The sequence below is a fragment of the Prionailurus bengalensis genome, chromosome D3 (genome assembly GCF_016509475.1).
Source record: "Prionailurus bengalensis isolate Pbe53 chromosome D3, Fcat_Pben_1.1_paternal_pri, whole genome shotgun sequence".
Classification (NCBI taxonomy): domain Eukaryota; kingdom Metazoa; phylum Chordata; class Mammalia; order Carnivora; family Felidae; genus Prionailurus; species Prionailurus bengalensis.
Window position 1 is genome coordinate 75,493,925 of NC_057356.1, and position 26,544 is coordinate 75,520,468.

The 26,544-nt window shown below is 37.1% G+C and overlaps 1 protein-coding gene across 9 annotated transcripts in view; it reads left to right on the plus strand.

Moving 5' to 3' along the window:
- WDR7 (WD repeat domain 7) overlaps positions 1–26,544 on the plus strand; it is a 360,496-nt gene that overhangs the window by 110,312 nt on the left and 223,640 nt on the right. For 6 of the 9 annotated variants that reach the window (XM_043558949.1, XM_043558946.1, XM_043558954.1 and 3 more), the window contains 3 exons: positions 8,801–8,899; positions 11,636–11,754; positions 13,680–13,803. In XM_043558949.1, the coding sequence (XP_043414884.1) occupies positions 8,801–8,899; positions 11,636–11,754; positions 13,680–13,803 (342 nt within the window). The remainder of the gene's footprint in view (positions 1–8,800; positions 8,900–11,635; positions 11,755–13,679; positions 13,804–26,544) is intronic. The other 3 variants (XM_043558952.1, XM_043558953.1, XM_043558955.1) reach the window with 1 other exon arrangement.

A 26,544-nucleotide genomic window follows, 5' to 3' on the forward strand; every position in this document is an offset into this window, starting at 1 on the left:
ACGGGGCTCAAACTCTGAACAATCAAAGATCATGACCTGAGCCAAAGTTGGATGCTTAACTGACTGAGCCACTCGGGCGCCCCTACCATTTAACATTAAATATAAAAATTGTAAAATGTTTTACTTGCATATTTTACTTCCTGGCCTTTGTGCGATTTTTGTCTTGTAATTTACATTTTGGTATATTATAAACCTTAAATATCACTATTATTTAATAGTCAGTTGTATTTTATGGAGATTTAAATAGACAAAAACCATATATATTTACCTATGTATGTAATTACCATTTTTGCTGTTTTTCATTCCTCTGTATAGATCTGGATTTTTATCTGGTATAATTTTTTTTTTTTTTCTGTCTAAAGTACTTGCTTTAACATTTCTTGTAGTGAAGGTCTGCTGTTCTTTCAGCTTTATGTCTGAAAACATCTTTATTTGCTTTTGACTTTGGAAGATATTTTTGGTATAGAATTCTACATTGACCATTTGTATCTTTCAGTACTTTAGAAATGATACTTTATTGTCTTCTCATTTGCATTGTTTTTAACAAGAAATCTGATGCCATTTGTATCTATCTCTGTATATAACTAACATTTAAAAAGTTTTTTTTTACTACTTGTAAAGATTTTCTCTTTATTTGGTTTTGAGCCATTTGCTTATGAGGCTTCTTGGTGTAGTTTTATGTTTCTTGTGGTTGCAGTTTATTAAGCTTATTTTTGTAGTTTTTATTGAGTTAAAATATTTCTCACCATTATTTCTCCAAATAATCTTTCTTTCCTCTCCTCTCTTCTCTCTTTATTGGACTCAAATTATATGTACATTAGGCCACTTGAAATTGTTTCATAGCTCATTGATGCTTTATTTTTGGATTTTTTTTCCTCTCTGTGTTTTGATTAGGTAGTTTCTGTTGCAATGTCTTCAAGTTCATTCATATTTTCTAGCAATATCCAAACTGCTATTAAGCCCAATCAGTGTATTTTTCATCTCAGATATTATGATTTTCATGTTCACAATTTTGAATTGAGTCTTTTTTTTTTTATATTCTCATTGTCTCTATGTAACTTTTTTCAATATATGAATTACAGTTATAATAACTGTTTTAATACTCTTATTTGATAATTTTGACATCTCTGTCAGTTTGGGGTTGTTTTTAATTGACTTTTCCTCTCCTCATCATGGACTGTACTTTCCTGCTTCTTTGTGTGCCTGGTAATCATTGTTAAGTGGCAGATATTTGAATTTCACCTTGTTGGGTACTGAATGTTTTTATATTGTTATAAAAAAATTTTAAGCTATATTCTGGATGCAGTTAAGTTACTTGGAAGCAGTTTGATCTTTTTCTGGTCTTGCTTTTATGATTTGTTAGGTGGGTGTGGAGTCATGTTCTGTCTAAGGCTAATTTCCCATTACTCAGGCCAGACCTTCCTGAGTATCTGGTACCCCATGAATTCTGAATTTTCCAGTCTGGCTAGTGGGAGCAACACACATATACTTTAGTAGTTTCCTCACACACATGAACTGATTGTGCTCTGCTGAATATTTGAGGGGGACATCTGAAGAACCTTGATCTTTGAAGTTCTCTTCTCTTCCTGTGGATTCTGGCTGCTCTGGTTTCCTGAGACTCTCAGCTCTGTCTCCTTAGCTCAGGGAAACTGTTGGGCTCTTCCTAAATCCTCTTTCCTATATGTTGGTCTAGAAACTCCCAACAAGGCAATAAATGGGGGTAATCATAGAGCTGTTTGTCTCCCAACTCCTCACTTTTAGTCCATCATCATTTGATGTCCAGTGGCTTGAAACTGTTGTTTTTTTTAATGTATTTTTTGGGTGGGGGTTATTTTAGATGGTATTATAAGTCTATTTCATGTTACTCCATCTTGGCCAGAAGTGGAAGGTCCTCTCCCTTTACTTTAAACATTTTTTTTAAAGTTTATTTAGTTATTTTGAGAGAGAGAGAGAGAGAGGATGAGAGAGAGAGAGAGAGAGAGAGAGAGTGAGCAAGCACATGGGAGGGTCAGAGAGAGGGAGGGAGAGAACCCCAAGTAGACTGTGCACTGTCAGTACAGAGCCCCATGTGGAGCTTGAACCCATGAACCATGAGATCATGACCTGAGCTGAAATCAAGAGTCAGATGCTTCACTGACTGAACCACCCAGGGTGCCTCCAAAATGTTCTAAATATACTATTACTTCATAAAGTAAATATTCTTTTATTTTTTTAATGTTTATTTATTTTTGAGAGAGAGACAGAGCATGGGCATGAGCATGTGCAGGGGAGGGGCAGAGAGAGACGGAAACACAGAATCTGAGGCAGGCTCCAGGCTCTGAGCTGTCAGCACAAAGCCTGATGCGGGGCTTGAACCCATGAACTGCAAGATCATGACCTGAGGTCGTACGCTTATCCAGCTGAGCCACCCAGGCACCCCAAGGTAAATATTCTTTATGTTACATAGTGTTGTAATATTTTTATAGCCATTACTTCAGGGAGAAATGGAAACGGGTTCACAAAGCTAAAAGACTGATTTAAAGTATGGTTAGTTATGGAGGTGTGATTAGGATACAATAGCACCTTTTAACTCTAGATCTGTGCTTTTTCTACAATAACACGTATTTTTGTTCTAAATCCACTGAAAATATCTTCCAGATTATCCAGTACAAATCAGTGGCAGGCCACACTCCTTCATTTAATTAGTTTAGAGCTTCATTTAAGACCAGTGCCTGTTAGAGATTTTATTTCTTGTCCTCATCATTACCATCTTCATTATCATTCTTTATAGTTGATGTTTCTTCTTGGCTGACAGTTTTCTCCCTCTGTAACCATAGCAGCAGATACAAGGGGTCCAGCGTACTTTGTGACATTGTCACTATACATTGTGTACTTCACCACCATTACAGTATTCAGTTTACTCACTTGGTTAGTTCTGAGAATGTTACAGTAGGAAAGCTTTAATGTTGCTTCTCTCATAAAGCATCATGTTTTGAGAGTAGTGAAGAGAATTGAGTCTTTTTCTAAAGCATTTATTTAAGGTAGACTTAGGAGTTTCCATTTGGAATAGCACAGACGCTTATCTTTTAAAGTAAATAAAGGTTAGCAACGTGTAGTGAGAGTTACGGTAAAATATTTTAGGATGGCATCAGGAAACCCACTTTCTATTTGAATATTGAAAATATGGAGTAATTATCTCTTTAACAAAAAAATTGTTGAGCAGTTTTTTCTCCAAACATCTCTATTTAGGACATTAGAAAGATTATTCTGATGTATACTCTCTTAAGTAGTGTGTATGTATGTGTGTGTGTGTGTGTGTGTGTGTGTGTGTGTATCTATATACCTATATCTATATCTATATCTATATCTATATCTATATCTATATCTATATATCTAGTAGATAACTCATGAACATAAAACAACCAGTTTAGGATAAGAAGTGGTCAGAGAATGGACAAAAGCTCTGAGTTCTTGGACTACAGTTCAACAGTTAGGGTATTATATTTCGTCTTTCTGCTCTGACTTCTCTTACCTTGGTTTTCTTTTAAACATTTTCCTCTCCTTATGTTTTCTTTTCCTGACTCCCACTGCAGTGCACATTGACTCACAATCCATTTTTCAAGCTGGATTGCAAACATGAATATGCTCCTTTTCGATAAACTGTCACTTACATGTCGGCTAATACTTGTTCAGCTGCAAAATAATCTATACAGAGTAAAGACTTTAGCTGGGGATTGGACCTTTCATAGACATTTGGGTCTGAGAATAAAGATGATCTGGAGAGTTCAGCTAACATAATTTCTCATACACATTATCCGGATATTTCATTGGAAAATAATTTCTTCACAAGAGGTTTATTTTGTCTAGCAGTGGGCTTGTTAATTCAGTCTTTGCCAATAATTAACATTTACTGACAAGTCATGTACTTTTTGATAGAGACAGTTTTTATTTATTAGATACTCAATTGTGCGCTTTATAAAACATCTCACTTGAGAAAGGGATCAGAGATGTCAGACTAACTTTTTGTTCATGGTTATACAGCCCTAAATCTGCCCATCGCTTTAGGCTTCTCTACATTCTGACGTACTGTACTTCTCTTGATCAATTCTGTAATCTCATGGCATAAGTCTTTGGTCTGTGTCTCTAGTGCTTATCTTGATTGTGACCCTGTGTCTGTGCTGGTAGTTGTGTCTTTACTTAGTGGTAGGTGTGGAAGCAAATCCAAGCAATTTAAGGTTCTAAGGTTATGTAACGATATCTGCTGTTTTATTTTTCAGAAATGTATTTAATTTAGGTTGTCTAAACTTGAAGTAGGAAGTAGTCATTGTTAAATTATTTCAGGAAGCATTTATGTAAATTAACCAATAATTTCTCACCATCTTTTTCCAGGGTCTATATAGCAAGAAACATATATGGAGTACATATATCAGGTTATTGGATGGACCTGAAGACTCCTTAAAATTTTGTGTTTGAATTTATATGCCTTTTAATAAAAATGGGCATGTCACTTTGGTCTTTGGAAGCTCAAAGGACAGACTTTTATTCTTTCTGTTCACTAATTTGGCACAAGTGCTTTGAACAGTGACTGGTACACAGAAGGTACTCAATAAATACTTGAATGAATGGATCTATAGATACCTTCTCTCTATGTTTCTAGTGTCAGTATGTCAGTAACTAGGTGCTGAATCTACAAGGCTGACATAACAAATCTCTGCCTTCAAGGAGCTTCTATGTACCGGAGGAGATTCAGACAAGTGTAATTTATGATAATATTTTAATTAGTTATTTGCTTTTCCTGCCAGACTCTCAGTAACCGAGTAACTTTGGCTAATCTTTATGAGTTCTTTGTATGCTTAGCCCAATATCTGGCACATAGTAGGGGCTTATTGTTAATTAAATGAAATAGAAAATTTTATTTTATTTTTATTTTTATTTTTTTTTAAATTTTTTTTCAATGTTTATTTATTTTTGGGACAGAGAGAGACAGAGCATGAACGGGGGAGGGGCAGAGAGAGAGGGAGACACAGAATCCGAAACAGGCTCCAGGCTCCGAGCCATCAGCCCAGAGCCCGACGCGGGGCTCGAACTCACGAACCGCGAGATCATGACCTGGCTGAAGTCGGACGCTTAACCTACTGCGCCACCCAGGCGCCCCGAAATAGAAAATTTTAATAGCCTTACTTTCACTGCAGTAAACTTCAGACTCTCCCCCCCAGCCCCCATTGTTTTGGGTCTTAGCTCATTTATGTATCTTGGATATTAGTAATGAAGGAGACCTTTTACAGAAGTGGGATTTTTAAACATTCTTTTACGTTTTACTTTTTGAACACTGGCTGGAGTTACAGGCCAAGTCATTGCATCTGAACTTATTCCAAGTCTGATATAATCCAGTGGTGACCTATAGGTTAAGTAGAGTTACTATTTTTCAAACGTTATCAGCACCTGTTATTTCGCCTTGATGTATGTCTGTCAGAACAGCATCTTGGGCCGCTAATTCGTTCTGCTTTACGGTAGGTGCTTATCCTCTCTATTTCCTGGACCTTTGTACTTCCTTATTGCCGTTAGACTTTTTGTGCTCTTTCTCCACGGTGTTTTAAGGGAACCCTTTTTTCTGTAGACTGCTTGATCAACAATGTATCCTAATGCTTCATGTTGATTGAAAAGATGATGAGAATGCTCAACTCCCTGAGACACAGAAGTGTAGACATAAAGGAAGTTTATAAAAGGGCAGATGTTACTCTAAGATCTCTCTTGGATGGAAGACTTAGTGTGGAACGCCTCCTTCTCCTCTATCCACCCCTCTCCACGCTTTATGATTATCACACAGCTCTTTAGATAAAGTGATTCATTATTAAATAGTGTTAATTATTTGTTAGTGTTAAGCTTTGGAAAAACTTCTTTAAGCATTCCGTTTGGTTTTACAGAAATCTTTATCTTCTAGATTTTTTTTTCCGCCTAAAAAATGTATTGAAAGGGCTATTTGTGTTCTTGTGCCAGGAGGCTAATGAGGTTTAGACCAATAACTTGCTACCTAAAGTAAGTTCACTTTCTGTCCTTGATACATTCTTCATGTCACAGTGGCAGTAGGGAACACTGGAATTCAGAGTCCGATTTCATATGAAGACTGAAATAGGCTTATTCAAAAACACAAAACCCTGGGTATTGTACATGTATATATGCTATCTAATGGGAAGCGAGAGCACATGTGTGCGCGTGTGTGTTAACCCCATGGGTTCATTTATCTTTGCCTGTCTGTTCATGTGATAGTAAGTAGTCAGAGAGGCTCTTAGCTGCGAAATTAAGGACATTTCCTAGGTAAAATAATAGGACTTATGCCACTTCTATCATCACTGGAAGTTGCGTTGAGACTTTGCCCTTAAGTTTTACTAAATCCTTAATAAGAGAAAGCCAGTTGATCATTATCATTGCCGCTTTTTTTAAGAAACCAAATGCTCATTTATGCTTTATGGTATAAATTTTTAATACTCAGTGCTACATATGACCTCTTCAGATTTTATTTGTCATTATATCTTGAGCTTTTTATTTTATTTTATTTTTTATTTTAATTTTTTTTTTCAACATTTATTTATTTTTGGGACAGAGCAAGACAGAGCATGAACGGGGGAGGGGCAGAGAGAGAGGGAGACACAGAATCGGAAACAGGCTCCAGGCTCCGAGCCATCAGCCCAGAGCCTGACGCGGGGCTCGAACTCACGGACCGTGAGATCATGACCTGGCTGGAGTCGGACGCTTAACCGACTGCGCCACCCAGGCGCCCCGAGCTTTTTATTTTAGAAGTAGTACTTTTTAAATTTCTGTTGCTGATTTTTTTTCTGTGTGTGAACAGTTTTGAAAGCTCAAGTAGAATTTGAGTATTCTCAATTAATTATAAAAGTAGTTCTAGATTCTGCAGTTTTAGTTATGAAGTAGGCTGAATGAAATATTTTTTGGTGATGCAGAGATTTTTAAAAACAAACTTACATGTATTACAAAAATAAACTTACATATATTGAACATTATTCTATTAAGACCTATTATTACTTATTCTAGCAGTTTCCTCAGTAGCATTTCTGCTTTCCTTTATGCTGTGACTTAGAGAAGATGTGCTTTTATCCCACTACTTATTTGTCCTGGCCAGGGTAATGGTCACTCTGTCCTGCACTTTTATTCATTTTTTATTGAATTTCCTCACGTTCTAATTCTGGCGTCCTCTCACTTAAGAGAAAAATCAGACACAGTCACCACAGCCTTTTGAGGGATGATGATAATTTCTCCTTTTCTATAATTTCTCTTAAAAAGGAAAAAAGTCCCACTTGTTGAAAATCACCAGAGGAACTTTGTCAACAATTTTGGTAGCATGAAAGCTAAAGCCTGACAATTTTCTCTTCGCCAACCAGGCTTGCCAACTTTTTTGCATAAGGAAGTGAATATTTTCTAGGCCATAATAACTGAATTCATAATTAAAAATGATTTAAAAAATGAAAAATTTATTAAGTGGAACATAGAAATATTTGAGATTTCTTTATTAGATTACAATAGAATTCTTGAAGATCTTATGAAATATGCCATTAAAAGCTCTGTGTTTTCATAAACATAACATTATAAAGTCATTTTAATTTCATAAGGAACAAAAAACAGGCCTGTGATAATAAAAAAATATATATAATTTCCCAAATGAAACTTTCATATGTGCAAGATGTGCTTCTTAGGGTTTATGGAGTTGGATTTCCTGCTTTTTATTACTGTTCATGTGCTTCTCTTAGTTGTGCTGTTTACCACCTCACGCGTGCCTGATTGACATTATGACGCATTTGTGTGGAAATTATGAAAAGTTGTTTTCATGCAGCTGTCCTGTAGCTACAAAGGAACTTCACTGCATGAAAAACAAACATATCATTCAGTGGACAATGCTTAATCTGTTCAGGAGCCCAAACCTATTGCTGTTCAATGACAGAAGAAAGGAGAGGGATTAATTTGAAGATGCTTGTGCATGACATATGGTAATTTCTCCATAGGAAGGAAGTGTCAAATGGTGACCTCTAAATCTTAACATTGACCTCCAGTTGTAGAATGTGTGTGCCATACGGTCTTTTTGCCTTTTCATATGATAATTTAAGCTGAAACATTTTCCTGGTAACATTACTTTTTGGGGGTGTGGGGTGCAGGTTGTTGCATGTATTATATAAGGATTAGAACACTCAGTAATTTATAATATAAAGCATTTGTATCATAAAAAATATTTTTTAAACTTCAAAGAATGAAGCTATGTTAGGGTTCTTCTCACAAAAGAACATATATTCTATACAAGTTGGTGTGTTTTAAATTGTATTTTTATAAAATGAGTGTGGAAAATTGAAATGATCTCAGTGGATGTTGGTTTCAGATGTTAAGAAAATAACTTACACGTAAAGTTAGGAAATAAATTATTAGAAAAATGTAATCGACAGTATGAAGACCAGCAAAACCTTTTCAGTATGTGGTACATTTTAAAAATTGGATTATATTTTTGCTAATCCTTAATGTCTGTCATTTTTTATTGTAGTCTTAGTTGTTTTAAAACTGTTTTTTATATTAGCTGATACATTGATAAATTTGAATATTAAATGGAATTTGAACTACAATGTGGTTACTGTCCAGATGTATCCTTTCCCTGCTGTAATCCTTGACGATCATGCCCTTCTGATTAAAACATCATTTTTCAGTTCTCCATTTACTATGTTTTGCCAGTTTTGTTTTTCATTCTTCACTAATACTGAGCTTTTTTTCAGAAGCCGCTGTACCTCAATTCTCTCCTCTTTATTTCTTCTGTTTTCTCTGCAAGTTCCTGCTCCTGTCATTTCCGCTCGGTCTGATGCTGATCACTCTGGCTCTGACCCTGCTTCCACTCCTGCTTTACATACCTGTTTCTTAGTAAATGAAGGTATTCTCTCTCAACTTTCTAACAACTCCCTCTCAGTCTGTGCTTTATTCTGATATGACATGTTCTTTTTATCTAATTTATACATTTATCTGTTTTGTTATATGTGATATCCAAAAGTTTCCGTTTTATAACTTGATTTGCTAATGTCAGTGCTGAGGACCAGTTACGAAAATGTAATGCTACTCGTGGCTGGCGTACTTGTGTTTCTTGTAATCTAGAATGCTGTTAAAGAAGGGCAGAGATGCCAATCTTTGATGTGCAGTAGATATTAAAAGGTGGATTGGTTTTCATAGTGATGTTTGTCATGTGATCTCTGGTGTTAGAACTAATGAGTTTATTTTGCATGTACCATTACTCTGAGGTGAGGGGGAGATGTGAGGGGCCTCTCTACATTCTCATATGAAAAGTCTTCAGAATGTTGATTAGCACCAGTGATTACAGACTGTGAGGAATTCACCTGTTTATCCTCCTTACTGTTTCTGTTTCTGGATGAGGCAAAAATCCATAATTTCAATTTTTAAGATGTAGTTAGACTACCATATTATCCCTGTGGATTTAGACTAGTTGCAAGTATTTTTGGAGCTCTGAAAATGTGAATGGAATCCACAAACCTTTTTTTCCCACGAGGATTATTTATACTGCCTGGAAGCCTAGCAGAACTTGTGAGCTCTGACTTACATCATGGGCTTAGCCTTCACCAGGATGTATAATATAAAAAGGAAGAAATTTACAAAATCTCAAACGTAACCCAGATTGATTCGGACTCTTTATTAAAAAGCAGCATTACCAGTCCATTCAACTGGAAAGAATGGTACAATATCCATTAAGTATAGAGAGCTCATGTTCTAAGTAGCACTTGTTTGGAAAGAAAACACAGGAACACCAAAGTGTAACTTAGTTTTTGTTTGGCTTCCCTGTCATAGGCATGTACTAAGGTTAGTATGTTAAGACTGGGTTTTAGCAAAAATAGTTACGGTCATGTTTGTTAAGCTATTGTGAAAGATAGTAATTTGTTCAAAAAAAAAGCTGTTGACTTTGGACCATGGTGAGAATCATTATCCTATTAAAATTTAGCTCATAAATATGCTTCATACTTTCATGAGACATTAAAGCACTTAAAGAAATTATTAGGTGGTAACTTATGTTTACATATATATTTGCGTGTGTATAGATATATATGTACATATCCTCTATATATGTATATATATCCTCTTTGGAAAGAAATTGTAATCTAAAATGTATGTGCTCATCACCTAAGTTATGTAATCATATATTCTCAGTTGATGAGAATTTTCTTATTGAAAGGATGAATTTTTAGATAGGTGGCTTATCTGTCACTCATTCTCCTTCTCCCCCTTTCTCTCTCTCTCTCTCTCTCTCTCTCTTTTTTAACAATCCCAGTAATAGTTTTGAATTTTATGGTAGGGTTCTTATTATTTTATTTTTTTAATTTTTATTATTTTTTTAATGTTTATTTATTTTGAGAGAGAGAGCGCGCAAGCAGGAGACGGGACGGGAGAGGGAGACACAGAATCTAAAGCAGACTCCAGGCTCTGAGCTGTCAGCACAGAGCCTGATGCAGGGCTCAAACTCACGAACCGTGAGATCATGACCTGAGCCAAAGTCGGACGCCTAACCGGCAGAGCCACACAGGCACCCTGGGTTCTTGTTGTTTTAGAAGACTACAGTTTAGATGACTTCAAAACATTGATTTGTTAAAATTCTGCGATCACAGATAACCCAGCTTGTATATGGTAATAGACAATTCTTTTTGCATTCATTCTTGGTCATTTTTCTTTAAATATTATCCCCAGAAGGTGTTATGGTAATTATTGTGGATTAATAGTGGCTTCATGAGTGATTTGGGAAGACTGAAGCATTTATTGTGTATATATTTTTCAGACACCTTTAAAACAGGGTTGAAATGACTATTTGAGAATGTCTGGGTAGTGTTGCTTTTAGACATCGCAGCGACTTACAGTGTTTGTTTTCTTCATATACTTAAGTTTCATATTATGGATTAGAATTTTGGAAAAAATAACTTTTATCCCCATAAATTAAAGTTAATGATGCTTAAGATTTTGTAAATTTTAGATTATCCAGTTTTTATTTTATGAAATGTCTGAATTCATATTTCCCCTCAAAGTTGATGTTATGTTACTCAGTTATGATTGTGTTTAAATATCTGGTTCACTTTGTAAGAAAAGAGGTCGATAAGTATTAATTAAAGGCCCTGTGACAGACAAGAGAAGACATCTCTGTTGACTGATAAGGTGGTCATACACAGATGGCCAGGCCTTAAGTGACATGAACTTATCTTTGGATATCTGTGTGAATGCCCTTTTAACTGAAAGTGGTTTTAAGTCTATTACTCTAGTACATGTTTATTTCTACACTTTCTCAACCCTGAATATATTTTATCTTCAAGGGACTGTTTAGAAATTTGTTTTCCTTGTAGAATTTGAATGTACTTTATGAGGAAATTTATTTTTATTTAAGACTTTGAAAGTTCTTATAAGTACCAGTTACTTGATTTAGAGATGAACTACATTTGATATAATTCTTTGTATAAAATATCTAATAAAAGTGGAAATCCTTAACAATACAATTTAGCACATTTGCCCTCTTTTCTTTTTTTTTTTTTTTTTTTTTTTTTGGTTTTTGGTATATTTGAAGAAAAATCTTTAGGGAATGCCAAAATGTTTAAAGTATTTATACTATGTTACATTTTAACAGGATGGAGTCAGTTGGCTGCTATGCATTGTGTTATGCTGCCAGACCTGCTGGGATTGGACAAGTTTAGGCCTCCACTTCTAGAGATGCTGGCTCGGAGATGGCAAGATCGATGCTTGGAGGTAACGTCGTTGTGATATGGCTAGAAAACAAAAACATGAACGCATTAGACATGTGTAAATTTTTTTTTAATGTTTATTTATTTTTGAGAGACAGAGAGAGACAGAGTGTGAGCGGGGGAGGGGCAGAGAGAGAGAGAGGCAAAGACACAGAATCTGAAGCAGGCTCCAGGCTCTGAGCTGTCAGCACAGAGCCCAACGCGGGGCTCGAACTCACAAGCCATAAGATCATGACCTGAGCCGAAGTCGGATGCTTAACCGATTGAGCCACTCAGGCGCCCTAGACATGTGTAAACTTGAGATGAAATGGTTAATACTTACCTAATTTCTTTTCACCAGTTTATTATGTGACAGAAAATATGGGTTTCTGATTTTTTTTTCTAAGTTTATATACCAAACAGTAATGTTACAGCTTGCGAATTTGTTTACTTTTTAATCCAGTGAATATTTGACAAAAGCTTTCATATATTTCCTGGAACTGTTTAAGTATTGGTTTTTGTATGGATTGTACACATACATCCATGCTCACATACACCTCCCCCCAAATCACACACTGGGTTGTAATTACACCAATCAAATTCTGAGTGAATAGCCATTGTCCAGTGGAAGGTACTGTGTTATAATAAAAGTCTTTGGAATTCGAAGAGACCTGGGTTTAAATATCAGTTCTGCCAATTATTAACTTTGTGACCCTGGGCAATTTACTTAACCTGTTTGAAGCTCATTTGTAAAGTGGGGATAATAATATATTCCTCATGGGATTGCTGTCAGGATCAAATCAGATAATGCAAGTGAAACAGTAAGTACAGAGCCTGACACATGGTAGGAGCTCAATAAATGGTGGCTGTTATTTTGTGTTAATGGACTTCTGCTGTATTAGATACTGCTTGGAATGTAGTATCACCAGGAACTTGGAAATGTTTTATAGCGATTTCCTTTATTATGGCATTTGACCTGTCTAGCTGTAGCAGTTTGTATCATTCAAGATTTTGAACTTACCAAAATATAGATATTCCCTGCATCTGGTTTCCCTTCCCTCATCTCCAAGTGGAATCGCACCATACTCAAATCTTCATGGTTATGCATTGAATTGTTTTTGAATTCACTTCAAAAATCAGTTATAATTAAAAAGAATTTTTATTTAAACTCTTATCAGATACTGCTGATACGTTTTCAGTTATAAAGAGTTAATAAATTGATTGATACACCACTTGACAATTGACTAGCTTCTTTGACTCTGTGCTTTGTGGTAATTTTCCAAAAGAACACTAAAACTGCAAAATAAAAGTTGTGTGCCGCATTGAAGGAAAAACTGGGATGATGTAACTTTGACAACTAGTTTCCTTCTATAGAACTAATATTAGTACACAAGAATGTACTTTGCTTATTTGTTGAAAACAAATCGTTTAAGCACGTCTTAGGGACACATGAATTGTGCGGAGTTATACATACGTTTGTACAAACAATACCGATTTAGCATATATCATACAAAGAAACTCACTAGATAAGGTTAGATTTCTTCAGGCTAAAAGAGAAGATACATTTAACATTTCTAACAGTGACTTTCAACAGGATCAATGACATGGAAATTTTAAAGTGAAAATGCTAAATGAAAGTGCAAGAATGTTTCAAAGGCTTTGGAAAATGAAGTTTTAAACCCAACGCTGCGTAAATGTTCACATATTCTGTCTATTAGTGTTAAAATATTTTTCAGCGAGCTCATTCATTAAAATGTCTTTCATTTGCTCACATCCAATTTATTCTGCTTTAAATACTTAATTCACTATTTGGTCTGTAGTTTTTCTCCCGTAAATTAATGTGACTTGTATATTTTCTAGCTTCATTTCATTATGAACTTTCCAGTTTTTAAACACCTCACTAACTGATCTGCTTTCTGTTTTTTTCATTTGGATCTGTTTCCTGCTCAGGTCAGAGAAGCCGCGCAGGCCCTGCTTCTAGCTGAACTGAGAAGAATTGAGCAAGCGGGACGGAAGGAAGCCATTGATGCCTGGGCCCCGTACTTACCTCAGTATATGGACCATGTCATATCACGTAAGAGTTCTCTGCAAAGCTTTCCGATTTCCGATGCTTAGGTACGAAGAAAGTACTAAACTCACAGATATGCTCACTACTACTTATCATCAAAAGTGAGTCATTGAAAGTCACACTAAGGGATCTTTGAATTCTATGCATGCATTTTCCAAATCCCTATGGTTTGGAGTTTTATTTTATTTTATTTTTTATTTTTTATTATTTTTTTTAAATGTTTATTTTTGAGAGAGACAGAGCGAGCATGAACAGGGAAGGGGCAGATACAGAATCTGAAGCAGGCTTCAGGCTCTGAGCTGTCAGCACAGAGCCCGACGTGGGGCTCGAACTAGGAGCTATGAGAGCATGACCTGAGCGGGTCTGCCGCTCAACCAACTGAGCCACCTAGGCGCCCCTGATTTAAAAAATATGTATCAGAATAGGGGCGCCTGGGTGGCGCAGTTGGTTAAGCGTCCGGCTTCAGCCAGGTCATGATCTCGCGGTCGGCGAGTTCGAGCTCCGCGTCAGGCTCTGGGCTGATGGCTCAGAGCCTGGAGCCTGTTTCCAATTCTGTGTCTCCCTCTCTCTCTGCCCCTCCCGCATTCATGCTCTGTCTCTCTCTGTCCCAAAAATAAATAAACATTGAAAAAAAAATTTTTTTAAATATGTATCAGAATATTCTCTAATGGACTGACCTCTTTTTTTTTTTTTAATGTTTATTTATTTACTTAGCGCACTCAGGGGAAGGGCAGAGAGAGAGAGAGAGAGAGAGAGAGAGAAGGAGAAAGAGAGGACCCCGAGCAGGTTCTGCACTGTCAGTGCAGAGTCTGACTCAACGCTCCATCTCACAAACTGTGAGATCATGACCAGAGCTGAAATCGGGAGTTGGACGCTTAACTGACTGAGCCACCCGGGTGCCCCTCTTATAAAATTAATCCCAATCAAAAATCCTACTCTATTTAAACAGTAGCATCTGTCTCTGTTGCATTATTATGCTTGTGGATGCCAACGTGTGGTGATCTGATGATATGCAAGTGCAGTAGAAGGTAGATCCTTTCCAAGTTGAAGTTGGAATTGTGAATTCTTAAGAAATAAAGATTGGGTAGAGTTAGACCAGTGTACTGTTAAGAAAGAAAATTCGTGAAGATCTTTTAGAAGAAAATAATTTGAACGGATTGGGAAAGACCTTGGGAAAAGTTCTTGAAGGGTTTGCATATTTTTTGCAGCATCAAATCTTGGTAATCATGCTGCTAGGTCAAATGCAGTATGAAACAAAATCAGTTTTATTTTATTTTGTTTTATTTTATTTTATTTTATTTTGGCTAAATTCTCAATGAAACTTTTAAAACTTTTTACTTTGAAAATTTGGCCTGGGTCTCAGGTGGCTTCGTTTTAAATGATTTTTGCCAATACGAAGCTCTTGGTAATAAGATGCTCACTATACGTGTCAAGACAGACAATACATGACGTACAAAAGGACTATAATTGTTACAACTGGTATAACTCTACCAGCTGTTTGTCAGTGGTGACTCTCGTATTTGAAGAGCCCTGAACAGTGCTATTTGTTCAGTAACTTGCGGCTATTAGTTTTATAATATTCTGGAAAACAGCTCATCGGCTCATCGTAAACTTTATTGAATAAAAGATGCCTCAATTTAAGGACAAACTGTGAGTAAAACACTGTAGACTACATTGAAGAGGAAACATTAGCAAATCATCGGAGGTCCTTTTGAAAGGAGAACGCTGTTATGGAATATTGAGAAACCATTTCCGGACACCTTTATTTGGAATGGACTGCAGTGGGAGAGTGGGCTGAAGCAGAATAAGTAGTTGGGCAGCTACTATGGAGGGGAGATGCGACCGAGACCTAGATGTACATAGAGTGGAATAGAAGGTATTTCTAAGGCTTGATTACAGACTACCCCGAAAGGTCTGTGAAAACTCCGAAGATACGTGCAGTGTATTCTTGACAGTTTGGGAAGAGAGGTACCATTAACAATGGTGGTGAATGCCATTTTGTTTTATTTTCCTGGAAAGAAGAGAATGAGTTTGGTACAAGATAAAAGTGTAATGTAGTCACAAATTACTCCCTGAAACAATGATAAGAATGTATATGTTGCTAGGTGAGAGGTCTATTAGAGGGTCCAGAGAGGATACAGTATAAGGAAAATAATCACAATACCTACCATTAATTGAACACTTTCTCTGTCAGGCTTTTGCTAAGTGCCTGGTCTGCGTTATTTCATTAAACCGCTGCAGTAAGCCTGTAAACTAGGGACTAGTGTCACTGCCCACCCCCCCACTCCCCCACCAGATGAGTTAGTTGAGGCCAAGAGAGATTAAAGAACTTTCTTAAGGTCCCTCGGTTACTAAGTGACTGTCAGACTACAAAACTTATTGTCTTAACCACTCTTTATTCCTTGCCTCCTCCAGCAGCCTTAGATCTTAAAGTGGCGGTGGGGATAGAAGAATGAGTAGATATGTGCCTTAGCTACTCCTGATTTCAGACTGTAATTTCTAGCCATATTAAATTTAACAACAACAAAATGAATCAGAAACATAACTGTAAGAAAATTACTCTGTAATGGTTCCCGTCATCGTTGAAGTAGAAACTAGGTTGTTCTTAGGTCAGATTTCAACCTTTCCATGTATGTAAATTATAGTCCTTCATATTTAGTTACAATATCCTGGAGTACTTTATTAATTAATGGAATGCTGGCTTACTTAAAATTTTAATCTTTTCACTTAATGTTATTGTATTTTTAGTGAAAGAATAAACATGTATTCTCCATGTGACGTTTAAAGTAGCTTGCACTAACAACTCTTGCTATCATAGATTAATCTATTCTGGAACTTTTACATTGCCTGAGTATAAAATTAGTTTTAGTTTGCTTTACTGGGAGCTTTCTATGTTAATAAAAGAATGTCAAGCTGAGGGAGTAAGGATTCTGAAAGTGTGAAAGGAGAAGAAAGCATACAACAAATGAGAAATGACCACATAGGGCTGCTGAACAGATTTGCTGTCCAGAGGGATCAAAAGGTTATGGAGCCAGCTGGTGGACAGCCCACACCTGCCATAACATGCTTGTAGTGAAATCGCGTCCCCCATGGTCATTAATGTTTGAGGAGATGATTCTCGTGGCGAGCTAACAGCATAAAATGTTCTTTTAGAAACTTAAAACCTATTTTTAGCATAGGAGTCTTCTTACTAAAGTAGGTAAAATATTAAGCACTGTATCTGGTAAAATACATCATTCATCAGATATTTTCTTATAATTTAATCATCCTAAGCATTTAAAAATGTGCAATAATTCCCAATGCGGTATTGGCAGCTCCTGACTTATGACTGGGCTTGATCTAAGAGTCCCTTTGTTAGATGTTTGTCTGAGACTCTGAAAATGCTTTTGCTTGAAGAGCAGAATATCATACCAGGCTGATGGACTGTGATCGCCCTTCGCCTTAGAGATCTGGAGCCTGAGGTTTAAAGTGGGAAGTACCTTTCTCTCACTTCACAGCCAGTAAGTCACTGAGCTGGGACTAAGATGACAAGCCAACTGGTCATACTGACTGGGGTCTTCTGGAATTTTATTTAGGTACATTATGCAATAAAAGCCTCGTGTGGGTTTTCTGAGAACCTCAGGAAAGCAGTGGGCCAGAAGCCAGTTGCTTTTCTTAGGGCTGTTGAGAGCGTTCAAGGAGGAACTTTCTGTACAGCATCCGGCACAGTATATTACACACCTAGTGAATGTTGGCCGGCTGTCCCCTTTCCTCTGCTCTGCTGGTTTCTGGAGTTTTGTTCTCGTTATTGTCACTGCCTCGGAATTCACGTGAATTTATATCGCTCAGGGATTCTGGCCGTAGACCAGAAATCACTAGGGAGGAAAAAGGAGCAATCGTCTGCCTTAACTGAAAAGCCAGTTCACAAATGTTCATAAAAACCAAGTCCTAATTGAGTGATGTGAGAATTTTGCTTCAGGTGATGGAGCCCTGTCCCAGAACGTGTTAGGAAACATTTTATCCCTTACAAATGCAGGCAGTATGTAAACTTTTGATGCCTAATTTTTGATAGAATATCTGTGGGTAAGTGTATTGTGATTCTTACTGTACTGGTAACAGGACTGGAATTATAAATATTGCATACATTCTTGTGATAGTGACTTACGTACATATTGTAAATATTTTGAGTTGTCACTCTTTAGCATGTATTTATAATGTTTTATGTTACAAAATACTTTTTATAAATTCTGCGGGTTCTTTTTACTAACGGGATTAGTGTTACTTTGTGACACGTGTTACGATTCAGATGAAAATGAACTGTTTAAGTTGTCTCAGATTTATTTCGAAGGGAAGATATTTTGCAGAACCCACTTTTATATATTTCTTTTTGTGACATTCTACATGTAGCATTTTGATAATTGACTTTTTTATGAGGTCAAGCTCCTGCTGGTTTATGAAATATACCCACGCTTGCCCTTCATTCCAGGCAGTGACCACTCGGAGGTAAATGCTGATGGTTCCTGATTTCCTTTGGCCTATGATGCAGAGTGACCTTATAGGGCATGAGGTCACAAGCGTAATTATTTCTCGTACGTTGTATTCTGCTTGCGCACCGTGGCTCATCTCCTCCTTTAATTTCAGAAACATTAAACACATAAAAGTTACTACCATTATATAAATCAAAATCTCTTCTAAAGAGGGTGCTATTGTAATTTTATGCAGTTATGACCAATGTAGTATTAATTTGCAAATTTATCATCTCAGATATTGATAGAAGGATGTGTAACACATCGTGTTTAATACGTATTGATGTCATCAGAAAGAACAATCCTTTGTTCTTATCGAGTCCCTGCCTTTTTAGCTTCCTTTTGTGTTAAGGTTACCAGGGTTAGGCTCGTCTTTTTTATCCCCCTTGGAAACAGAATAGGATTTCTTTGTTCAGTGAAAGACACTCGTGGTAAATGATTTGGGTTTGACTTTCAACAAGCCACACTGTAGTACCTATTTTAACCTGGAATTGAAGTCACTTTTCTGATGATTATAAGGTAGTGGTCATTCTGAGCACATATGTGGATGGACCAACAATACACAAGAAGGTAAGATGGCGGAACTGTATATTGTAGAGGTTGTGGGGAAGTATCTGCAGTCAGTAAAGATTTAAATATTAATGTATTCTTTGGTAGGCAGGTATTTTCAAGGTTTGCTGGGGAAAGGAGGGGGAAGGGCTAGGACGGGGTTTGCTAAATATGATTTAAATGAGTCTCTCTCCCCCACTCCCAGAGGCCTTAAACTACACAACATTCCTTCCTTTATTTTTTATGTATGCCTCAGTTTTTTGGAATTCTCTAACAGCCTTCTAAGAAATGATTTTCTAGATAACTGAGGGTTTAAAAGTCACTGAATGCTTGGATTTTTTAAACAATGTTAACCTTTTTGTTGAAATATTTCGAAGTGTCTCTGGCTTTTTAAACCTCTTCTCAAAGACCAGAGTTATTGTTTTGGCCCGTGCTGTAAAATTGCCACCATTTGCTTATTGAAGAGAGTGGACCTGTTTGTCTTAACGTAAGGGACCCAGACTGAATTGCCTCTCACGTTTCATATTTTTAAAAATAACCTTCCTTCTTCCTTTTTTTATTATCTGGGAATTATTTCCAATTTTTGCTGGTGGGCTGTTTTTTCTCACCCCTAAGAGCTTCTCTGCCCTGATGGCTAATTTACTGTTTTCAGTGTCCCAGGAGTGTGGAAGCCAGGCAGCCAAACTTATTTGAGTTAAATATAAAATAAGAGTAAATTGGCTAAGAGTAAGAGCCCTCTGATTGGGACAGGGGTGGGGGTGGGGACAAAAATCCCTAAACTTTAGTGTAAACACTTTGTGGTGTCTCTGTTGGCTTTTCACATTCTGCTTCCTTGACTACTTTCTCAGGTCTTTTGTTGCATTCTGGGTGCGTATCTCTCTTCTTCAGAAAAAATATTCTCATTAACATTGGGGAACAAAAGGGAAAACCATTTGGTTGCTCATGAAGAACTGAAAATTCGAAAGCAGCCCTTTTGTACTTACTGCCTACTTTGTCAGCTGAAAGGAAAGGGTGAGGTTTCCCCAGAAATATCTGTGGTTTGTTACCTCGTTGTGTTCACAGAGCCAGCTGGAAGGGAGTGTGCATCAGGATTAGAAAGGGAAAGTATTGAATTATGGCACCGTGATCTATAGAAAAAGTACTTGATGTTCTGTGGAAATTCTGATATTGAGAGGCAGAAGGGAACATCTCAAGACTATATTATGCAAAGCGCACTGTATCTGTGTTGTATCTGTTTGCAGTGTTAAGTCAGGACCAAAGGGATTTGTTTCTCTTTTTTCTTCTAGAGTGTCAAACTGTGGGGCTTAAGTTTAAGCACTCTAGACTGATCATGTATTTAGAAGCATTAAACTGTTGTACTTATCTATATTTGGCTACTAACCTAATAGAGTAACACAATTTCTTTTTAATCAGTCACAACTATTTAAAGGAAAATCCTTTAGTTCCATGTGACTTGAGTTCTTTGAGGTGATATGTAATATTCTTGTAATTGTCCTTAAATCCTTTTTACAAGTCTTGGAAATGAGAGTAGTAAAAAGGCAAATTTAAAACCGAAAGCATTACCGATCGATTGGTTATTTAGACTTTACCTCTAAGTAAACAGAACTCTGCCATCAGGAAATGCTGTAGCCTAGAAACTCCACAGGATGAGGGAACTTCACGCTGGCAGGGAAGTCCTGTGTCCCCTGGTTTCTGGTCATCCCTAGGAGTCCCCCGTGACGGTCTCCTCCCTCTGGAACAAAGCAGGAGTGGGGCAGGAGGAAATTCCATAATTTCTTCCTTTCATCCCGGTGAGGGGTTGGGGGTTCCTTTAAGTGTGGGGCTCCTTGAATGCTTCTTTCTCTCATTCCATTGGCCCCTGTGGAAAAGCTTCTGGAGCCCCAAAGATTTGAAATAATGTTAGTTATTTTCTTCTGCCCTCCTTATTTCTTTTATTCACAAGCCTCTCTGTCTCGCTCCCTTCAGCACAGAAATTGGTCACCTCTAGAGAGTTGTAGTTGGTGGTAAGACCCCTAGGAGGCATGGCTGACTTTTTTTGAGGTGTTCTTACATTTCTACCTGATCTAAGAAGTTGGAGGCACTTAAGCCTATGAAGACTACCTTATAAAAGAAAAACTCACTCAACCTGTGACACATTGTTAAAAAAATGGTGTTCAAATTGAAATGCCTGATATACCTTTAGCCGAGTTTCTAGTGGCCTTTGCTATAATAAATGACCTAATATTAGTTGCTATGTAGAGTATGATATTGATTTGTGCCATTAGTCTCTTGCTGATTTGCTGAGGAACAAAAATTTATAATGCTAATGGAAATAAAGTACTTTACAAAACACTGCACACGAATACCGGAACATGTCTTTGTAATAGAACAAGTGTCTAGTAAGCTTTTAAATAGAAATTTTCCTTATTCCAGTACAGATCATTCCAGTACAGGTGCTCAGAGTCCTGTTCAACTTGTTTTTACAGAACAAAAAGCAGAGTTGATTATCTTGTGATGTTTTAAACCTTAGACGCTTAACATGCACGTACAAATCCAATTTTGATTGGATTGTGAGACATTTGTAATTTTATGCCATGTTTCTAGTTTTATTATCTTTGTTGACTGGATATTCTGTGTAAGTTCATGGTTTTAATATTTTGGTTCGAAGTCGTCTTGTGATCTGCATGTGACAGAATAGTTTACAGTTTGGAAGTAAAACAGTAACTTAGAGTTTGTTCTTACGAGAAAATTATGTGAACCTATTTTACCTGTAATATTTTGATTGTAATAGCTAATTATAGATTTTGTTCGACCGTTGCTTATAATTTCTGGGATTAAAATGATCAAAGTATACTAAGATTATCTTTGCCAAATCCATTCTTCCCTGCTTTGTCTTGCTTTTTGGGGGAAGAATGGTATTTTATGTTTTATTCTTCCTAAGTATTGTCCTAATGATTTATTACTTCTGCTATCTATTTTTGTTAAGCAGATTTTGATATGAATAAGTGTTTTAATATTTATAAATGGTTTTATTGTGCATGACATTTGCAGACTTGGTTAATATTTTAGCACCTCTAGTACACAAACATAAAGAAAAAAATTTGTTTTATTGGTTTGAGCACCCGAATTGACCCCAGTGAGATTGAGATTGATCTGGTTTCTTTCAGCCTGTTAAATGCCAATCCAGTCATCTGTAACAATACTTAGTATTTTTGTAATTTTTCTGTACATATTTTCTGTGTTTGCTCTATACAACTTACCCATCACTTGAAAAGATTTTCCTTGCTTGATTTAGAGGCGAAAACAATTGCAACCACCTATCTTATTGCTTGTTGTTTTTGAAAATTGTTGCTTACAGTTAATGTCCATGCTATGATCGCAGCTCTTTTTTTGTAAGCCTTATGAAAAGACTTTACATTTTCCTGAGAAATGATGATGTGGCCTGTATTTGAAATGTGCACTTGTACTAAAGAACACTCAGCTTTAGGGAATGGAAATGGAAGAGGAGGGATGGTTCGTAATACATGAATACCCCTGCTGATTTTATGATGTATAATGAAATTACATCTCTCTAATAAGTAAACATTGTTCAACAAATCCTGGTGTAGATTGGGGTGTAAAGACATAAATTAGCTTGTTTTTTGAGACACTTTTCTATCTCAGGCATGAAGTGACGAAGGCTTTTTCTTGATTCTCTGCTAGAGGCTGGCTAGCAGGTCTTATTCAGGTTTCGTGTGGTTTTGATTTTGGCTCGAAAGCAAGGATTAGTCTTTGAAACAAATAATATCAAAATCAGAGGAACTGAACTAGAAACGAATCTCTGAGTTCTGGGTGACAGGTAGAGGATGGAGCATTTGCAGTCTTAACCTAAAGTATGGTGCTTCTTATAACATATTTACGCAGCGTTTAAAGTGACCACGTAATCTCAGATGTGACCTATTTTAAGATATGATCAGGATTCTGAGACCATCCCCAGCCTTTCCCAGATAGAGGTTGGCTGGGCACCTTAGGGTTGGAAGCCTTTCTCATTCCATTTCGTCCGTGGCCCCTGCTGTGGACAAGAGATTCAGGCGCAGCCATTCTCAGATGGAGGGCGAGAGGCGGGAGAGAGAAGTTGTGAAAGGTGATCATCCCACACATGGCTCGCTCCTCCGCCGAGGATCTGTATTCATTTGTTTCACAGTTGCTCGGGCAGATGACAATAATTAGGGAGAAAAACACTGTTTTTCGAATGATTTTTCTGATGATGGATAAGCAACTAATTGACTCAACCAGAGTATTAGTTGGGATGCCCAGTGGAAGGGGCAGCGGGAGGTCTGGCATGTTGTTCTGTTTCACCCAGCCTTTGCTGTGAGACCCAGAGACATCTCTAGGCTTCTGCACGTCTTTATCTAGTTCGGTCTCTTTTTATGGAAAAGGACGGGAATGAGCAAATCTGTTTTTCAAACTTTTGAAGATAGCAAACTTATATGTGAAATCATAACCACAGTCACAATATATAAAACAAATAAATAATACTAATAGTTCCTTTGGCATTTAAATATTAAAAAAAAATTTTTTTTAATGTTTATTTCTGAGACAGAGACTGAGTGCGAGCGGGGGAGGGGCAGAGAGAGAGGGAGACACAGAATCTGAAGAGGCTCCAGGCTCTGTGCTGTCAGAACCTCTGAACTTCTGAGGTTCTACCTAGTGCAGTCGAAAACTAGTTCACTCTCTGTTCCCTAAATGCCTCTCGTTTTAACAAATGACACCCCCACGCCCCCACACACAATGATACAGGGCAGGGTTATAGACTATCCCTTATATGTGGCAGTTCCTAAAATTTGTTATTATGCAGGACAACCTTTAGTTTCTGTGTAACTCTTGTGGTTCTTTGTGGCAACATATGACGCATAGTCGCGTGCTGCTTCTCCAGCCAATGACTGGGGTTCCAGAGCTTCCCAGTAGCTTGTGCCTTGGGAAGTGCTAGCGTGATGTGCACCTTGCACATGCTGCCTGAGACCGTTGTCTCCAGGAAGCCCAGAGACCATCTTGAATACACTGCGTTAATGTTTGATACATACTTTATGATTTGATTTCAAACGTACTAACCTTTCAGATGTGATTGGACAACACTCTCTCTATAATGTGAGTATGGACTTGAATACATTCAGTCGTCTTTTAATAATCATGATCCACTCGGCAGAGCTCTGTAGTAATCACTTGTTACCCATGCGACCTAATGAATTGTCATTGGATGAGGCTCAGTATGTTAATTTAGATGTGCTTTCCCCCATCTCCCAAAGCGTGAGTGCAGTAATGTTTCTATAATATGTTTCTATGTATTCAGTAAATTTATTTGTGTGCCTTCTTAAGGTATGTTATTTGAGTTTTGGTTATTTTTTTTCTTTCATGCTAAATATTTAAAGACCCATTTTACAAGAGATTTTGTGTAAAGTTGAAGTTTTGGTTGAGGAATTCTTAGGTAATTCTGTACATTCTTGCCTCCTCCTTATTATTATTCTTTAATCATTGGCTATACACGGCCCATGGCCCTGTGATTTGCATTGGATGAGCATGGGGCACAATAGTAATATTCATTCTTGAAGTGTTAACCATCGAGGCATATGAGCAGGATAACAGGGATGAGTTACCTTTTTTTTTTTTTTTTTTTTTGCTTTTGGCCAAAGCATATTTAAATGTTTCTTACAAAAGCACCCTTACCTCTTTTCTTTCTGTTAACCATGTGCCCAACATCTTTTTTAAAAAATGTTTATGTATTTTTGAGAGAGAGAGAAAGTGTGAGCCAAGAAGGGGAAGAGAGAGGGAGACACAGAATCTGAAGCAGGCTCCAGGCTCTGAGCTGTCAGCACAGAGCCCGATGTGGGGCTTGAACCCATGAACCGTGAGGTCATGACCTGAGCTGAAGTCTGGTGCCCAATTGACTGAGTCACCCAGGCACCTCGTGCCCGACGTCTTCAGTGGTGATTGGTAGAGAGGAGAAAACACATCAAACAGGGATGGTTTCACAGGAATTGTATTAACCTTAACTATTACTCAGTAAATCTTTTTTTCTTAATTCCCCTCGGAATCGCTGCATAGATATGTCAGGATGGGTTGTGAGATGGTCTCTTTGAATGCCAAATATAACTTTATAGATTAGTTTTGGATAAAACTTACATGTGTTTTCCTATTCAATTTTAAAAGCTTTGTATTTTGGAATATTTCAAACATCCATAAAAGTAGAGAGTAATGTAACGAACCTCCGTGTACCTGTTGCCTAGCTTCAACAGTTCCTAGCTCACAGACAGTCTTATTTTATGTGTATACCTACAGACACCTGTCCCCCTAGTTTAAACAGTTCTCAGACACAATATCCCCTTGTCTGTCAATCTCAGTTTGTATCTTGAAAGCAAAGGGTGCTCTCGCACGCATGCGCACGCTCTCTCTACATAAACAGTACCATTAGAATGACAAAAATAAGTAAGACTTATTTCTTAATATTATCTAATAACTCCATATTTGTATTTCCCCAGTAGTCCAATAATTTTTTTTTTACAGTTTGTTTATTCAGGTTAAGGTCAAATAAAAGTCCATATATTGCAATTGGTTTATATGTCTTTTACTTTTCTTTTAATCCATCGGATTCCTATCAGTCGGTCAGCCTGTCCACCATCTGTCTTCTTGTCTCTGGGTTCCTCTCTCCTTCGCTTTTCCTTGTGATTTGTTTGTGCTATAAATTAAGAAGTTGGTACTGCAATGATCTCTGCCTTTGTTTTCATTAGAGTGGTGAATCCTGATATTCTGAATGCTACCATGCCTCTTTCATTTGTTAGCTGGAATACTTCTCTGAGGAGACTCTTCCCCTCATCACTAGCTGATACCCTGAGCTGCACTGCAGGAACAACAGGGTAAATGCTTGATGTGATTTGTTTTATTTTTTAAGTAGTATTAGGAATTCATGGGTTGAAAGATATTTACGTTGTGATCCATTGTAGTTATTATTTTCAGGAGTGTTCAAGTTGTTCTGTCTTTGGTCAGTGGGAGCCTCTGCGGTTCACTCTTGGGTCCTTTTGAGTTGACCATAGTACTCTTTGATTAGTTACCTGCTGACAGGATTTCTAGGTTTACTGTGTGCGTTTCCTGACTCATGTCTGAGTCGGCATGTAGGAGCCCTCATCCTTTTAGTGGGAAATGGTATTTTAACTCACAAACTGAGCACTAGATGTGCTCTTTGCTATTTGGTCATTCTGGTGGGCGCATGTACTCATTTCTGTTTGGATCTTAAAATCTATATAATATTTTGAGTTGTCTATTGATAGTTCCTATTAAATATGCTACTACAGAATTTTTTCTTAATTTCTGTAAGACACATTTGTGTCTACTTCCCCCATTTTTACAGTCTTGTTTCTAAATGACTGCCTGTGTAATCATTAATCCACTTCCCCCCCCCACAATAAACACACACCAGTTCAAAATGATGTCAGTGCTATCACAATATGGTTATTATAAACATTGTGTGGTGTTTCTGTATTCGTTTTGCAGTTCTTTTCCTTAGGGCATAATTCATTAAAGGTGAATAGTTGAAATATGCTTAAAAGCTCTGGGAATAGCTCCTCTGTGTGATTATACTACCCATGTGATACACCTTCGGGTTTATTTCTTTCATTTCACTTTCAATTACTTATTTCCTACTCTCCATTTTATTTTTTCAGATATTTCTGTTTTTCAGGAG